This window comes from Myotis davidii, unplaced genomic scaffold (assembly GCF_000327345.1).
Source record: "Myotis davidii unplaced genomic scaffold, ASM32734v1 scaffold1277, whole genome shotgun sequence".
Taxonomy (NCBI): domain Eukaryota; kingdom Metazoa; phylum Chordata; class Mammalia; order Chiroptera; family Vespertilionidae; genus Myotis; species Myotis davidii.
The window spans coordinates 2,732,872-2,750,465 of NW_006290682.1; the positions used below are offsets into that span (position 1 = coordinate 2,732,872).

General features: G+C 54.6%; 1 protein-coding gene across 1 annotated transcript in view; it reads right to left on the reverse strand.

Moving 5' to 3' along the window:
* Nucleotides 1-17,594, reverse strand: part of WWC3 (WWC family member 3) — a 77,012-nt gene that overhangs the window by 5,346 nt on the left and 54,072 nt on the right. Inside the window, 11 exon segments of the mRNA XM_015563966.1 lie at nucleotides 1-191; nucleotides 1,263-1,355; nucleotides 4,121-4,285; nucleotides 9,156-9,321; nucleotides 10,423-10,562; nucleotides 11,145-11,183; nucleotides 11,185-11,232; nucleotides 12,553-12,745; nucleotides 13,585-13,671; nucleotides 14,446-14,520; nucleotides 15,669-15,789. Of these exon segments, the coding sequence (XP_015419452.1) occupies nucleotides 1-191; nucleotides 1,263-1,355; nucleotides 4,121-4,285; nucleotides 9,156-9,321; nucleotides 10,423-10,562; nucleotides 11,145-11,183; nucleotides 11,185-11,232; nucleotides 12,553-12,745; nucleotides 13,585-13,671; nucleotides 14,446-14,520; nucleotides 15,669-15,789 (1,318 nt within the window).

Sequence of the window (17,594 nt, forward strand, 5' to 3'; positions counted from 1 at the left end):
TCGTCCCGCAGCACCCAGTGCGGGAGGTCGGTCTGGCCTCGGAGCTGGGCGTCCTCCAGGCGCTGCCTCAGCTCGCGAAGGGTGCAGATCTCCTCGTTCAGCTGCCTCTGCCGAGTTTTCGATGCCTGGAGGTCCAGCTCCAGGTCCAGGGACGTGCGGGCCATGAGCTCGGCCAGGGATGACCTACAGGACTGCAGGAGACCACAGTCGTGAGCACACACTCGGACCAGACACGCGGGCATCATGTGGCCAGCACGCTCGGGCTTTCTAGAAGGTTCTTCCCCCCAATACCGGAGACAATGGAGTAGAGTTATCAGGGAGGTATTTGTCTTCGCATGGCCCAGTGTTAAAAAACCAAACACAACATAGATTTGGGAGAAATTAATTTAAATCTTGGTTCAATATCCAGTTAGTGACAGCAAATTTTTTTTTCTGTAACGACGATGGATGTTTGGAGAAACAGACCCTCCCCTATGGGGCTGGCAGGATCAAAAAATGGGCATAATCGTTCTAAAATGCTATTTCACAATATATATCAAAAGCCAAAACGTGTATTTTCTTTCATTCTGAAATTTCATTTTTACTTGCATTTGAAAGGCACACTTGGTGATGTGTAGAAGTGATCCAAATAAGGTTCATGATAAAAACAACAAAACACTATCTATAACATGAGGAAACTTACTAAATAAATGACAAGGTTAGTATAGAATGCAGCCATTGGAAAAAGTTAAAAAACTATTGACATGGAATATTAACAGTGCACTGAATAAGGGGGAAGCATGCCATAAGCCATACAAGTGCTTTTGTTTAAAATCCCAGAGCCCAGCTGGTATGGCTCAGTGGTTGAGCATTGACCTATGAACTGGCTCAATTCCCGGTAAAGGGCACATGCCTGGGTTGCAGGCTGATCCCCAGTGGAAGGCGTGCAGGAGGCAGCTGATCCATGATTCTCTCTCAACATGGATGTTTCTATCTCTCCCTCTCTCCCTTCCTCTCTGAAGTCAACAAAAATACTAGTACATTTTTTAAAAATGTAAAGAACACGAATCATTTTACATCTTAGATCATGATATTATCTTAGGAAATTAAGAAACATGGGTAACATTTTGACATCATTAGGCTTTTTAGATTTTTACCCAAGTAAAGAAGGAAATAAATAAATGACCTTTTAATGAATACGACCTAAAAGACTGCTTTTATGAAGGTTTGTAAGAATAACTCCCGGGGAAGTGTGGATTCCGTATTAGCTTACGTGCACACACCTGCTTGTAGCGGAGGGTCCGTCTCTCCAAAGTGTTGCGGACGAAGGGGGACTTCCGGGGCAGCGTGGAACTGTCGCTGTCGCTGCGGTAAAGCTGCACCGAAAACAATGCGGGTCAGAAACGCTTTCTCGCAAGTCCGCAGCCTTCTCCCTGCGCTCTGATCTGGCCTATTTCCTTTCTCCTCACAGGCACTCCAATGCATGTATAATTGTACAGCTTTACCAAGACTCCTGGTTTCAGTAAAAACAAAACCTACACAGGACTTTTTAAAATGAAAGACAAAAAAACCCCGCAAAAAATAAATGAGCAAACCACCCCCACCTCCACCCAGCCCTCCCTCTCGGCCATCAACTGCACCACCAACTGCACTACCCGAGCTTCGAGCTTCCCCTGCTGATCTGATCGGCTGATCGAGTCAACAACATTGTCCCGCCAGCAGCAGGGGGCCTGGGGCTGATGTGTGACGCTGGGACAGCCAGCACTGTCCCCAGCACTTTTCACTCTGCGTCTTCACTCTTCATCGCTGTCTGGCAGCGGCTGTGCCCAGCAAAGCAGCTCGCGCCCGGAGGACAGGCGCCCCGCGGCCCGGCCCCGGGGAAGGCTGCCTTCAAACAGAAAAGGAAGAATGCCTCCTTTATGGCGGCTAAGACGCTGCGCGTTTCATCTGGCGGCAGGTTCTGCTTCGGGATCAATGTGCAACTGTGCGGAAGCCAGAGGCCTTGCCTTCGGGCCTGACTGTCCACGCCCATTAACGCCCAACACTCAGGCAGCGTGTGCCATGCCTCCCGAGCACTGAGAACATGTATGAGAACAAAGAGGCCTCTGAGAGCATCGAGGGTAAATGCCTGCTCCTCGGCAGGGCGCCGAGCAGGCAGGAGCCGGAAGCCTCCCCCTGGGGGGAAAGGGTCTCCTGCTCCGTCACCTCCCCATGAGCGGGCTGGCATCTGCCCCCCAGTGTCCGCAAGAGTCTAGAATAAGGAGGGGACGTGAGGGTGGCCTTCCATCTAGCGCCTCCAGCCGCCTGATGAAGCGTGGGCCCCCTCGAGGCTGAATCCTGACGGGGTAGGAGTGCCCGGGCCAACCCTGTGCTACCCACGGCTGCCGTGGGCCACGCCCGTCACTGCTGGCAAAGGAGAGAAGCAGGTGTCACCAACGTGGCCACAGGGCAGCTCGGGCCACCTGGCACCACGCCCTGCTGCTCACTCTGCGGCAAAGGATCAACCTGGCCCCAAGGAAGGTCCTTGGCCAGCTCCTGGGAGGTGACCTGCAAGGCCCTGGAACATCCTAAGTGTCTTTGGGACCTTGGACCAGGCCACGTGGTCTCTGCTGACCATGTGGTTCATGGGGGGGGGGGTCTGGCCACCAGCTGGCCCTCTGCAGGGGCTGCACACCAGTCAGCCATACCGGCAATCAGCTGTGCCAACGCCCCACGCCTGCAGGCACCGGGGCTGAGGCTCTGGGAGCTTCCCCGCCTGGCAATGCCCTGCGTGCTGTCGCCTGTCACTGCTGGGAGAGATGCGGCGGCCTGCCCGGCTCTGCTGGGATCACCCAGCAGCTCAGGCCTGGTCTCTCCCCAGCTCAGCCCAGGCGCCTCTTCCTTCTGCTGACTCTGGTCTATTCGGCAAACCACCTCCATCACCAATAGAATCGGGGCCTGTTGAGTTCTGCGAGTCCTAGCAAATCACCAGCCCTGAGGGTGGCGTGGGGAGCCCTGAACCGCAGTCCCGGGGCCGCCCGCATGGGTCGGAGGGCTTTTTATGTCATGTGATCGACTCTGGCTTTGACCTGATGGGCCAGCTGCTCGGCAGTGCTTTCAACAAGTCCAATTCAGGGGAGCAGGAGGGTCAAAGTTCTCCCCAATCCAATGTCCTCCCCCGGACATCGTGTCAACACCATTCATGCTGAAAAGCCCTTCTGTTTCCTAGCCTGTGCGTGGCTGTCACACTGCCGCTGTCTGCCAACCTCGACCACGCTGTCCCTTCTCCAAGGACCACGGGGAGTTGGGTCTCCCCTCTGCCTGTTCATGTTCTCAGCCCTGCGTGCACGCCCATCGCCCATCGGGAAGCATCCCAGAGCTGATGGCCGGCCCCACTGCCACCAGTGGCGACCCCTGGGGGTAGAACCAGGCACCAGCCTACGTGAGGCCCCAAGAGAAGCACCCAGCGCCTCCCGCATCACCCATGGGTGCGAATCTACACGTGGGGAGTCAGAACCCTGTGCCTCAGTGCCCGAGTGTGCAAGGCCCGAGCCCCCGGGGGCTCCGACCAGCTACTTCAGGACTCCCTGCTTCCGCAACCTGACTTCCTGATCTCAACCCCCTCAGGGTAGTCCCTATATCCATTTGTTATCCTTTAGAGCAGGGGTGGGGACCCTTCCCCCCCACCCCCTGCAAAGGGCCATTGGGATATTTATAACATCATTCGGGGGCCCTACAAAATCACCAAGTTAAAAATGAGCCTGCTCTATTTGGTCAGACATTTAATTAACTCACCCCTAATGCCTTGGCAGGGCCAGGCCAAATGATTTCGCGGGCGTTATACAGCCCAAGGGCCGGACATTCCCCACCCCTGGCTTAGACTGTGGAAATGAGTTCCCCTGCCTCCTGGCCATGCATCGCGCGTGCACAACACTGAGAGGCCGGCGGGAAACGCATTAGAATCCAGAGAAATGCACTTAGATGTGCACGGGCACGGCGGGGAGATGAAACCAGCAGGGATTCACATGCCACACAAGCATGCTGTTCACGACTGGGCTTAGGTGTGAGAACACTTATGTCTTTTAGCATAAAAAGTAAAAATGAAAACACAACCGGCGGGGGTGGGGGGGCTTTTTTTGGTGACAAAGGAACTCCAACTTACTCTGCACACATACTGGCTCCGTGCCCCAGGCGAGAAAGTCTGGGAACGGACGATGGTGCCACTGCGGACGAAGGGCGAGGCGCGGGCCCTGCGGCTGGGCCTCTCCTTCGGCAGACTCGCTAGTTCTTCTGGGAACAGGTCTTCTGTGTTGGTTTCCTTATCCACCTAGACAGGAATTCGTTTATTACCACGACTTTTCTAGAACATAGCAATGAACTTTGCAGGCACAACCATGTCCTTGCCTTCTCCGCTTGGAGCTCTCACAGGCATTTCACATTTCACACATCCAACCCGGAATGTCTGCTATCTGCCAGCCCCTCCTCCTCTGACAAGGATCCCGATTTGCCCTTTTTCATGCAAAAAAAGTATCTGTGTCACCCGGCCATTGTGGCTCGGTGGTTGAACGTTGACATAGGAACCAGGAGGTCATGGTTTCATTCCTGGTCAAGGCATGTGGCCAGGTTGCGGGCTTGATCCCCAGTGTGGGGCATGCAGGAGATAGCCAATCAATGATTCTCGGTTCAACTGGTAGCTATGACACGTACTGACCACCAGGTGGCAGATGCTCAACACACAGGCATGGAAACATGGAACAGACTGATGAATCTCAGAGGGAAGTGGGGAGGGAGGGGAGGGGAGGGCGACAAGAGATTAACCAAAGATCTTATATGCATACTAGAGGCCTGGTGCACGTGCACTGGTGGGGTCCCTCGGCCTGGCCTGCAGGGATCAGTCCCAAACTGGCAGTCTAACATCCCCCAAGGGGTTCCAATTGTGAGAGGGCGCAGGCCAGGCTGAGGGACCCTACCGGTGCACAAATCTGTGCACCAGACCTCTAGTAAAAACATAATACTATCATCAACAAATCAACAAACGACAAGTGTGATCCTGTTATCTGCTGCCTTTTGTATCAGAGATTAACGAAGTAGACATTAGCAAATTTACAACCAACGGCTCAGACAGCTGCCCTAATTTAAGTAGTTAATGAAAGAGGAACTGATCTAGTTAAGAGCATAAGACTAGTCTATAATCTGGATTCAGAGGACAGGTAAAGCCATGCCACTCCTTGTGGAGAGTAGGAACTGAACTTAAGATTCAGTCCTCTTCTCACTGTTGAGAAGAGCCAGCACTTCTATGAACTGGACTAAGCTGCTGCACAGAAAATGATTATGTAATAGGTTCACACTATAATGTATCATTTCACTGGGATAGATACAGATCTCACAAGAATTTCCATCACTGAAAACTCTTCTTCAATAGACTATGAAACAAACATTAAATCTGCCTTAGGAAAAGGGGGAAGGGGGAGAGATCAACCAAAGGACTTGTATGCAAGTATATAGGCCTAACCAATGGACACAGACAACAGGGGGGTGAGGGCATGAGTGTGTGGGGGGTAATGGGGGGAGAAGGACACATATGTAATACCTTAATCAATAAAGAAATTAAAAGTTAAAAAAATTAAAAATTTTTAGAAAGTCCCCTGTCCTCCTGGGCCCTGCTCTCTGTCACACACTCTGTATCGGATCCAGGATCAAGTCCTCTTGGCTCCATATTCAAGATCATGCATGTTCTGATCACCTATCACCAACCCTCCATCTGCGGCACCGTGGTCTTGTGCCCGATTGGTGCTGTAGGAGTCTCACCCATCTCCCCGATTCCATGCCCGCCCCCCCGCCTTGAATCTCCTCTCAACACCCAGGGGATCCCGCTGAAACCGAAGCCAGATGCAGCCTCTCCTCTCCTAAGAGTGTACCCGAGAGACCGGAGAATAGGAATTCGCTGCTGAGACAGGAGAGGGCAGCTCAGCTGCCCCAACCTGAGCAGTAACCAAGGGAACACGGTGAATTCCTGAGCCAGGCCTTCCGTGGAGCTGGTCACGTACACTCCCTACCAGTCCAATTACAAAGATAAATGATTATGGAAGGCAGGCTCTGTTCTTTCTACATCCTGATAAAGGTTTCAAAATAATTGCTTCCAGACTCATTCCCATGACTCCCTGACTCCCTGAGTCCAGATACGTGCTGACCCTCCCTTATCTGTGCATTCCCTCCCGGCGGCGCTGTTTCCTTGCACGTATGGAACTCATGAAGCTGCGTCCTCCCACCTATAAAAGCCCCCCACTCACTCGCCTGCAGCCGGCCCCGGGCTTCGGGCTTCTTGGGCTCTGCTCTCGGGCATGTCCTCAGTTGGGCCCACATAAAGAAGTCTTTTCTGAAATCTACAAAGGTCACGTCTTCTTCTCATTGACAAAACAAGTACCTGCGCATGCATGTTCGCAGCAGTGTTACTGAACTAGCCAAGAGATGGAAACAGTCCCAACAGCACGGAGGACGGAGGAGGAGGTATAGGAAACGTGGCGGCCGAGCAAGGGACAGTCCCCAGCTGAGGGAAGGGCTGACGGCCCCACAGACCCACGGTGCGGATGAACCCTGAAGGCACTGGGCTGAGAGAAGCCAGACCCAACGGACACGTGTCGTCTGATTCCATTTACACGCACCGTCCAGAACTGGCAGACCCACGGAGACGGGAAGCTCACTGGTGTTGCCAGGGGCTGGGGGCGGGAGTGGGGAGTGATGCCCAGGGGTATGGGGTTCACTTTGGGGTGACAAGTGTGCTGGAACCAAAGATGGTGGCCGTACAGCACTGTGAACACACTCAATGCCAGTGAACTGCTCATTTCGTCTTATGTGAATTTCATGTTAATAAATGACTTTTAGAAAAAAATCAACAAAAAAACAAGTTAGATCTTGTCAACTCTGGGCTCAAACCATCCATCAGTTTCCCTGTCTCGGAAAAAAAGGGAATGTGCTGAATGGGCCCTTCATGACCTGTCCCCTTCACTTCCTGTCCTCAGCTCAAGGTCCCTTTTTCCACCCCCCAGGCCAGGCCGGCGCCTGCGCTTCCTCTCCCCGACACCCTTCGCCAGCCCGACGCGAGGCTCGGGCCTCCCTTAAGGCCTCTGCTCAAAGATCGCCTTCTCCAGGAGGCTGCCGCGGCCTTTCTTTCTTGTTCATCGGAAGAAACACATGCCATTTCTCAGTGTACAGTTCAGGAGTGTCAAATGTACTCACATTGCTGTGGAACTGATCTCTAGAACTTTCTATCTTCCCAAACGGAAACGCTGTCCTCACTGAACACACATTCCCCACTCTCCTCCCTCGGCCCCTGGCCCCCACCACCTACTTCCCCTCTCTGAGTCTACTCTCGGCCCCTCAGGTTAGTGCAGTCATACAGTCAGTACGTGTCCTCTTCTGACTGGCTTATTTCACTTAGCACAGTGTCTTTGAGGGTCATCCATGTGTAGCATGTGACGTGCTTTCCTTTTTAAGGCTAATGCTTTATTGCACACATACACCACATCTTCTTTATCCATCCACCCATCAGTGCAGACTTGGGTTGGTTCCACCTCTTGGCTACTGTAAATAACGCTGCTGTGAACACAGGTGTGCAAATATCTCGTTCAGACCTGCTTTCAGTTGTTTGGATGTATATCCAATCGTGGGATTGCTCGGTCATGTGGAGTTCTGTTTAATTTTTTGCGGAACCTCCACACTGTTTTCCATAGTGGCTACGCTACACCATTTTACAATCCTGACCTTGCTAAAATGTAAATGCAAATTTGCATTTCTAAATGTCAGTCCTTTCTAAGATGGTAGATCTTTCAGAAACTTAAAGCCCGCGTCTCTACCATCTCCTCGTGCAGTAGCACCTTTGATCCTCAAACACTGATTTCACTGGTTGCCCTCTCTGGTGCCTGCCTCCCTCAGGGCAGGACTTGCGGTTTCTGTGCTGCTGCCTCTGTGACGCCCAGCAGCTGCCCACACACACGTGGAGGGAGAGAACGCAAACACGGTGAGGACCTAACTATCAGGGCATCTAGGTGAAGGCATATGGGTCTTCGTTGTATTAGTCTCACAACTTTTCCATAGATTGGAAGTGTTTTAAAATGACGAGTTGACTCAGCTGGCATAGCTCAGTGGTTGCGCATCAACCAATGAACCAGGAGGTCACAGTTTGATTCCCGGTCAGGGCACATGCCCGGGTTGTGGGCTCGATCCCCAGTAGGGGGCGTGCAGGAGGCAGCCGATCCATGATTCTCTCTCATCATTGATGTTTCTATCTCTCTCTCCCTTCCTCTCTGAAATCAATAAAAATCTATTAAAAGAAAAAAAAAAGAAGTTGGAGGAGTGGGACACACCTACTAGCCTCCCACAGCCACGCCCTGGGATCTGGGCCAACGCTTGCGAAGGAGTTCCGAAGTCAGCCGAGCCCCCATCTCCTCGGAGGTGGTGGCGCATGCGCTGTGGCCTGGGAAGCTCCGAGGGGGCGGGCTTCACTTCTCTCGGTATTTGTGTTGGGAGTAAGGTCGGGGTGCATGGTGATAAGATGTTTTGATGAGCTGAACAGTTTGGGAACAAAGTTTCCACAGAGCCTTGATGCGGTACCTCCCAGCTGCACTGCTTCCCTTAGACATTTGTCCCCGCAAGCCTGAAAGGTGGCCTCCCTGAAGATGTGGCGATGGCCACAACTAAGATCAGGTGAACAGAGGGGGCAAAAGGACGCTCCGCTGTTCCTGACATCCCGAAGGGAGAAGAGGAAGTGTTCAAAACCGCGAGTCCCCCTCCACGCCCCCAACAGCCTGCACTGTGGGTGGCCCTGGAGATGGGACGGGAAGGAGTGGAAGTCACCCCTTTTCCCATCTAGTTGCCTTCGTTTTCATTTGAATTTCACACACATTCCTAAGGTCCCGGTCACTGAGCTGAAGCCAGTCCCGGCCTTCCCTCCACTCTCAGTGAAACAGCGCCTTCACTTTCGCCCCTAGTCCAACGGCACATCCCCCTCAGTCATGGTCACTAGAGCTGTCCCTCAGTCACATGTGTCATTCTACTGCGTCTGAGCCTGTCAGCTTCAGTTGCCTTGGCCCTCTCCCCACCCGGTCCCTCGGTTTCACCTGAAGGGTGTGGGGCGCACCCGCTGTCCGCAGGGCAAAAGCCACTGGCGTTCCTGACAACCCCTCGTCCCTTCTGCTTACCTTCGGAGGAGGGAGCTGGCGCTTCTCGGGGTGGTAAGGATCTGCCTGGCCCGCGATCGGGTGTCCATGGATGGGGTCCACGCCGCTGCAGCAGGGCTCCGGGTGCGGGGGGCTGGTCTGGGTGTAGCTGCTGCAGCCGCTGTCCACCGAGTCGGCCTGCCAGCTCCTGGAGGCGGACATGGCAAAAGCGCACGGAACGCTCACCCCAGGGCGGTCCCTGCTGCCTTCAGGGCGCAGCAGCAGAGACCCAGGATCGGCTTCCGACCGCTGCGGCTGCTCCTTATAAAAGTGCACTCACGGCTTCCAGGGGAGATAATGCCACAAGGCCTTTTGTTAAGAGGCTCTGTCTGCCTTTATCACCCAACTGCACCCCGTGAACATGCCAGAATCCGAAGCCCCTCCCCAGGCCCCTCCCAACTTCCTGCCTGGCCCCCAACACTGAGCTACCCTCAGCCACGCACCGCCCTCCATAAAAGACATTCCTCTCACATAAAGCCGGGGAGAGCGACAGGAGGCAGCGGGAAGCTCTGGAAGGGGGATGCTCTGTGTGGAAAACCGTGGAAGGGAAGCCACGTGCGCGCCTCTGGGAAGGATGGGACAGAAGCCGATTCACCAGGGCTGCTGGGCATCTGAATGGTTGCTCTGTGCAGGCGGTGCTGTACCGCGCCGAGGGCTCACCCGCAGGCCGCTTCCGGCAAAGCGGAAGAGCCATCACGGGGTTCCAGCTGGATGAAATGCCCAGACGGGGCGAACCCGCAGAGCCGGCCGGCGCATCAGTGGCCGCGGGGGCTGGGGAAGCAGCGGCTGACTGCTAATGGGTGTGGGGTTTCTTTCTGGCCCGATGAAAACTGATTGTGGTGATGGTGGCACAGCTCTGAGACTGTACTCCAAACCACCGGATTGTCCACTTTAAATGGCTGAATTGTACGGCAGGTAGATTATATCTCAATACAGCTGTTCAAAAACTTAAAGGGGCCGTATTGCATTCACTGCTGGCAGAGCAGAGTCATTCAATAGTCGCGCTCTAAGAGAAATCCCGGAGCAGAAGGGGAAGGGGAAAAGCCTTCACGGAGAGCAGGGGGCAGGGGTCACAGTCCTGCCCGAGCTCAGCATTCAGTTCCCCCCCGAGAATCAGCTTCTCCGAAGAGTCGCCCAGCGCTTGCTACACAGTGTGGATGAGCAAAGCAACTTGTTCCCAGAGCCACAGCCGACCGACACCGACACAGCCACGCCTCGTCCCCTCCCTGCCACTTCCCAGGAGCCTCACCGCTCAGACCGGGCCTCGGTCTGCTCCTCCTTCCGTTCCATCTCCTCCGTGTACTCCAGCTTCACACGCTCCTCGGCCAGCTCTCTCTCCACTGCCTGCAGCTGGGCCGTGGTTCTGGCCAGCAGCACCGTCACCGCGTCCTGGGGGAGGACAGGGACATGTCTGAGAACCAGCTCAGACCGACAGGCGTGGCGCCCACCCCTCACTGAGGCCCTTCCTCCCGGCTGGTGGCCGCCCTCGGCTGCTCTCCCCAGTGTTGGTAGCAGGCTGCCTGTAGCTGAAGGTTCACGTTTAAAAACAACCCATGTGCCATTCACGATCATGAGCGTGTTCGTGTTCGTGTTAAAAAACACTATCGTGCCCGGCCAGCGTGGCTCAGTGGTTGAGCATCAATCCATGAACCAGGAGGTCACGGTTCGATTCCCGATCAGGGCACAGGCCCGGGTTGCGGGCTCCATCCCCAGTAAGGGGCGTGCAGGCGGCAGGCGATCCATGATTCTCTCATCATTGGTGTTTCTCTCTCTCCCTCTCCTTTCCTCTCTCCCTAAAAATCAATTTAAACTATCTTTTTAAAAGACACTATCATGAATAGCCATGCACACTGAGACATTCCATTTCTATGACTTCCCTTGAAACTGTGGCTTCTGAGAGGCCCTCCCCTGATAACAGCCTGTCTCAAGCCAGGAAGCAGAGCGAGCTGCTCCGTAGCCAGGCACACGCACCGTCTTCCCAGCGGCAGCGGCCGCGGCAGTGGCGGCGGCTGCGGCCACTCGGGCCGCTGCAGTTGGCCAAGTTAATCTGAGCGATGCCCTGCGCGGTGTTCAAAAGAAACAGAACAGGCAGTGAGTGGTTTCCACTAAAACACCAACACGAATCTTCTGGAACATCCAGGTCACCCCAATCCTGACCAGAGCAGAGGTCAGATGTTTCACTCCATTCAAAGGGCTACAATCAAATGAGAGCGGTTACAGAGGACCCTAATGGGGACAGGGATGGCTCCTCCATTGCTTGTTCAGCCCAATCAGAAAACACCAGAAGCCCGGCCCGTGTGGCTCAGTGCTTGAGCATCAACCTATGAACCAGGAGGTCATGGTTCCAGGGCACATGCCCGGGTTGCGGGCTCGATCCCCAGTAGGGGGCGTGCAGGAGGCAGCCGATCCATGATTCTCTCTCCTCATTGACGTTTCTCTCTCTCTCCCCTTCCTCTCTGAAATCATTAAAAATATTATTTTAAAGAAAGCTAGAAGGGGAACAGGGGCTGAGAATGGCCACCCTGGAGTGCTGGGCTGGGCTCAGGGGCTGCCGCTTGTGGAGCAGCTGATGACCTCAGGGATTTCGGAAACCAGAGAGGCCTGGCTGACCTCTCCAATCGCTAATTCTGCTGCTGCGGGGCCAGGAAGAAAGGGCAATCTTCCAGCCTTGGACAGAAGCACTCTGGCCGCAAGCCCTGGGAGGGCAGTGGGTGGCCCGGGCCTGGCGGCGGACTGCCCGGTAAAATATAGGGCATCTAGGTGAATCTCACTTCCAAATAAGCACTGGTTTTTTTAAGTATCAGTATGTCCCAAATCCTGTATGGAACATACCTGTACTCAAAAGGTATCTATAGTTTACTTGAAATCCAAATTTAAAGGACCACCCTATGTTCTTATTTGCCAACCCGACTTAGTTCCCTCAACTAAAAATGGGGATAATTTAAAAGCTGTTAACTGGAGCTCTGCAAGTGTTATTTGAGAGAATGTATAAAACACGTGACAGCACAGCTGGTTTGTCATCCCCTTCTGTCCTCCCAGTTACAGAGACCCTTAACAGGACAACGTCTAAGCAACCCATCACAGGAAACCAGAAGGAGGGGACAGAGAGGAAAGAAGGGAGGGAGACAGGGGAGGGAATGAAGGGAGAGAGAGAGGGTGACAAAGAAAGCAGAGAGAGAGAAAAGCAGAGAGACAAAGAAAGGAAGACAGACAAAGACTAAGAAAGAAACAGAGAAGAACAAAAGACGAGGGATGAAGAAAGAATGGCACACAAAGAAAGAAAGCATGAGGGAAAAACAAAGGAAGAGGGAAGCAGGGAAGGGAGAAGACGGGGGGCGGGAGGGGGGCGGGGGAGAGCTTGCGCATGCGCAGGCCATACCAGCAGTTCTTCCTGCAGCTGCGGATTCACTGAACACACATATAATTGAAGGGACTTCAACGTCAACATGCTTGAGTGCACAGGGATTCTGAAAACGTCATTAAATACCAGGGGGGCCTGGAATTCCACTGCCTTGGAGCAGTAAGTGTCTGGTGTGCTGGAGTCCAGCGACGGCAAGTAGACGCGGACGTGTCTGGAAGCAGAGAGGAGAGAAGCACAGATCAGGCTACTGAGGGTGCGCACGATTCACGCACAGACACGTGTTCCACTCTTTGGACGCCCGTGGGCGGCAATGCCAGGTCTTCCAGACAAAGTCCTTTTCTCAGCTAAGGGGAAGCCCGGGGAACTTACATGCCCGGGAGGTTAGGAAAAAGCCACACACACAGAAAGACTTTAGCTGGGCCCATGTGGCTCAGTGGTTGAGCATCAACCTATGAACCAGGAGGTCCCAGTTGGATTCCCGGTCAGGGCACATGCCCAGGTTGCGGGCCAGTAGGGGGCGTGCAGGAGGCAGCTGATCTATGATTCTCTCTCATCATTTATTGTTGCTCTCTCTCCATCACCCTTCCTCTTTGAAATCAATTTTAAAAAAAGAGGAAGACTTCCGAGGCAGTAGCCAGGACTTGAGAGGAGTCAGTGGAGGCTCCGCCCACCGGGCCTGGGTGTGGGGTGTCCTGCCATGTCCACCCCAGCATGGCAGTCAGCACACAGGGGAGACTCAAACACTGGTGACCACGCCAAGTCCCCAGGGGTGAGCAAGTCCCAGGGAGCCCTCAGCCACCTCCACGGGCACCTCATCAGCTCACAGAGCTGAGTGTGGCTTCGTCACTACCCAGCCCAGTGACCCCGGTGGACGTTCTAGGCCCAATGTGGCCAATGAGGGCACTTGGCCCTTTGTTAGTGTCGCTGCAGCACAAGCAGCCCGGCTCCATGAACTGCATCTGCCCCGCACAACAAAGCAAACTCCCCAGAACTGACAGCCCCGCTTTTCGAACCGGGCTCCCTGGTTTGACTGTCAGTTCGGCTTCTTACATCTTGCAGTCCTCCTTCACGGCCAGCCCCGCGAGGTTCTTCAGCTGGAGCACTTTCACGAGGAGACACTCGCTGCCACTGTCGTGCCTGGAAAACAACACAGCAATTCTTCAGCCACACGTGCCCACGGTGTACAAATGCTCTGACTGCACTACAGCAGCGGCCCCCAAGGGAGGGCGATCCTGCCGCACCCCACCCCGGGGGCCGTGTGCGATGTCTGGAGATAGTTTCTACTGTCCGGACTGGGGAGGGGCGCCCCAACAACTAGTGGGTGGAGACCAGAGATGCTGCTCAGCGCCCTACAGCGCACAGCACGGCCCCCGAAACAAAGAAGGATCCGGTCCCCAATGTCCCTGGTGCCAACGCTGAGAAATACTCCACTGAAATGACAAGAGCGAGCGAAAGGGAACCTGGGGCCTGCATGCCCCGCCTTGTTGGTCTGAACTCCATTGAAACTAATTAGAAACCAAAAAGCCACGTTTGCAAACCAGCTGGTTCCTCGCTCTGGGGAGCAGGGGCGGGCCTGCTGCCTGTGCCAGACTGAACCAACTCGGCGCCAGCATGCCAGAGAACTCCCCCAAGAGCCCACCTTGCCGGGGGCTCCTGGTGCCCTTGCGTGATGGCCCTGAAGCCCCGGCTGCACAAGGTGACAGTTCCCAGCTGTGACTCTCAGTGCTCCTTCCCGCCACCTGTGTCCCTCACCGGGACCGCTGCAGCGGGCTCGGGGTATCCGGATGGGTGAGCAGCCCCCTATCGCCGGGTCCCTCCATCCTTCTGGCGTGAGCATGGGGTGTGAGTGGCCAAGCGGCCCCAATCTACAGAGCATCGCTACAGCACCAGGAAGGAGCCCGCCGTACTCACCAATAGCCCACGTGGATCTGCGGCCCTTCCATGGCGCGAGTGTCTCCCTGTGCGGGCTCCTCGGCATCTTCGGTCCTGAGCACAAGCGGGAAGTCACAGGGTTAGCGCCCAGGCACTGCTGAGTGTAGCCTTTGCGCAAGCTCTCTCTGGTCAGGGGTGCTTGGTACTGACAGTGGCTTTTATTCAATTGCGACATAAGCCCTGGCCGGGGTGGGTCTGTGGCTAGAGCGTCAGCCTGCGGACTGAAAGGTCCTGGCTCCGATTCCGGCCAAGGGCATGTACCTCAGTTGCAGGCTCAATCCCCAGCCCTGGTCGGGGCCCATGCGGGAGGCAGCCCATCGATGTGTCTCTCTCACATCGATGTTCCCCTCTCTCTGCCTCTCCTCCTCCCTTCCACTCTCTCTGAAAATCAATGGGAAAATATCCTCAAGTGAGGAGCAACAACAAAAATGACGGCGTAATAAATTCTTCAGTGACTGCAGGGCGCAGCAGTCCCCGGGTCCACGCCGCATCTCACTGGGTACCTGCCCGTGAACTGCTGTTTCAGAATAGAAGTTTGCGTACCTTTCAAAGCCACATGTGGCATTCAGGGCAAAGCTCAAACGTGAACTTCTGAAACGTTAATAGCAAGTGAGATGAAACCATGGCGGGAAGGGAACCAAGGAAAAATAGGTCCCTGGAGGGATCCTCCTTTCCAGCTCCACGGGGCTGGAGCCTGAAAGCCCCCAGGGCCAGAGAGAGCGGCCGCCCTAGAACCACAGGACGAGGCCCAGCCTCCAAACGCCTCTGAAGCCAGACTCTTCCGTGCAGGTTGCGAAGGCCCACCCTCCAACCTGGAGAGAAGCCAGAAAAAAGAAGTGCCCCTCACCCTGCCCTCGCCCTGGCCGGTGTTTCTCAGTGGTTAGAGCATCGGAAAGGTCGTGGGTTCAATTCAGGTCAAGGGCAAGTACCTCGGTTGCAGATTCAATCTTGGGCCACAGTCAGGGTGCATGGGAGAGGCAACCAATCAATGCCTCTCTCTCATATAGATGTTTCTCGCTCTCTACCCCTCCCCCTCCCTTCCACTCTCTCTTAAAAAAAATCAGTGGGAAAAATATCTTTGGGTGAGGATGCACAACACCAAGGCCCAGGATGTGGGAGGCCCCATATGGGTCTCTTTCACGCTGAGCAGCCACGCTGCGGGACGGCTGCGGAGGGAGTAGGAGGGAAGGTCAGCTTCTAACCTTTTGGCTGGAGGTTCAAACACGCCGCTGTCGGTGGCCAGGGAGTAGTCCGACAGGCACGCGGACACGCGGCGCCCTCTCCTCTCCAGCCTCCTGGCGCCGTCTTCTCGAAGAGTCACTGCTACAAACGAGAGCCATGTGGGGTCAGGAGACAGCGTGGGGGACGGGACCACGGTGCCCAGGAACGCACCCTGAGTGCCAGCCCAGACACGGTTACTGCGTCCCAGAGACACGCCGTCGCGTGCGTGCATGTGTTTGAATACGCTGCACGCGACTTGTTTTTAAACGAAAAATCGAAGCAATCGACTTCTGGCTACTTCTGCAAAAGCTCCTTGAACTGTCGTAAGTCTCCTGTCACCTCCTAAGTGAGGGCAGAGGGCATGCGAGGGCAGTGGAGCCTCTTCGCACTGCGCTTGAGAGACTGTCGCACTCATGGAGGACGAGTCACCCGAACGCGGACAGCGGCTGTCCTGGCCGACTGGGTGCGCATTTTTCACTTCCTTCTTTATGCTGTTTGGTATTTTCCGTATTTTATACAATAAACATGTGCTAGCGTTTCATAACCAGAAAACAACATTTTTAAAAAGTACCCAAATAAACCCTAACAAAAGGTAATGACTTTTGAGTGAGAGGACACTGTAGGATGCGGACTCAGCCTTTGAAAACGTGCCCTTTTTGTCTCCTAATTTAATCAAGAGCCAAAGGTGACCACGGCATCTTCCCTTTCACCATTTCCTCAACTGGTCCGTCCTTCCCTCTTAGCACCAAGTGCCTTTTAGCAAAACCAATTAGCCTGGCCAGCATGGCTCAGTGGTTGAGCGTCGACCTATGTACCAGGAGGCCAGGGTTCCATTCCAGGTCAGGGCACATGCCCGGGTTGTGGGCCTGATCCCCAGTGGGAGGCGTGTAGGAGGCAGCCGATCTATGATTCTCTCTCATCATGGATGTTTCTCTCTCTCTACCTCTCCCTTCCTCTCTGAAATCAATAATAAAAATATATTTAAAAAATAAAAATAGGCCCATCACGTTCCTGCCACACGTGTGAACGTGTCCCAGGCCCCCACGGGGCCTCGCCCTGCCGTGGGGACGCCTCCTGCTAATAACGCTGGGCCTCTGCGTCTCTGTGCTTTTATTCTGCCATCTAAGCTCTGGGAACTGAGAATCTAGGCAGCTGCCCACCTCCAACTTGAGGGAAATGACAAGTTCACCTATGACCATCTCCCTTTCCAACCAAACTACGGTCCACACACCAATGAAATCCAAACATGGTCAACCACACAGAACACAGGGGCCGTGGTCTCAGCTGCAGCCGGGAGCTGGCCTTCCAGAAGCCGCCCCTGTTCCCGGGGTGGCTGGAGCCACTGACTCACACTGTTGCTCAGGGTTCCCAAGTCCAGCCCTTGTCGTCACCCCTGCCACCTGGAAGGACACAAAGTCCCTGGCTCTGAATTGCAGATGGAACCCTCCGGTTTAATGCACGGATCCCAGCACACGAAAACTGCTATTGCCACTCCCAGCCCTGACACTCGGCGGGGCTCCGACATGGCCTTCCGTTCCTTTGAGGCAGGGGTGGGGAACCTTTTCCTGCCAAGGGCCACAGGGAGATTTGTAACATCATTCTCGGGCCCTACAAAATCATCACCTTAAACATGAGCCTGCTCTATCTGGTCAGACATTGAATGAGCTCACCCCTAATGCCTTGGAGGGCCAGACCCCATGGTTTCACGGGCCTCATATGGCCCGAGGGCTGGACGTTCCCCACCCCTGCTTTAAGGGAGTAACACTGCGCTATAAGCACTTCCAGTAACGCTGATGGTGCAACTCGGACAAGTTTCTCTCTCGTTGCAAGGCGGATGAAGAAACAAAGGAAATGAAGGAATTACTCCTCAGTGACACCAGGCTCAGCCACTGAAACATGGAGCAACC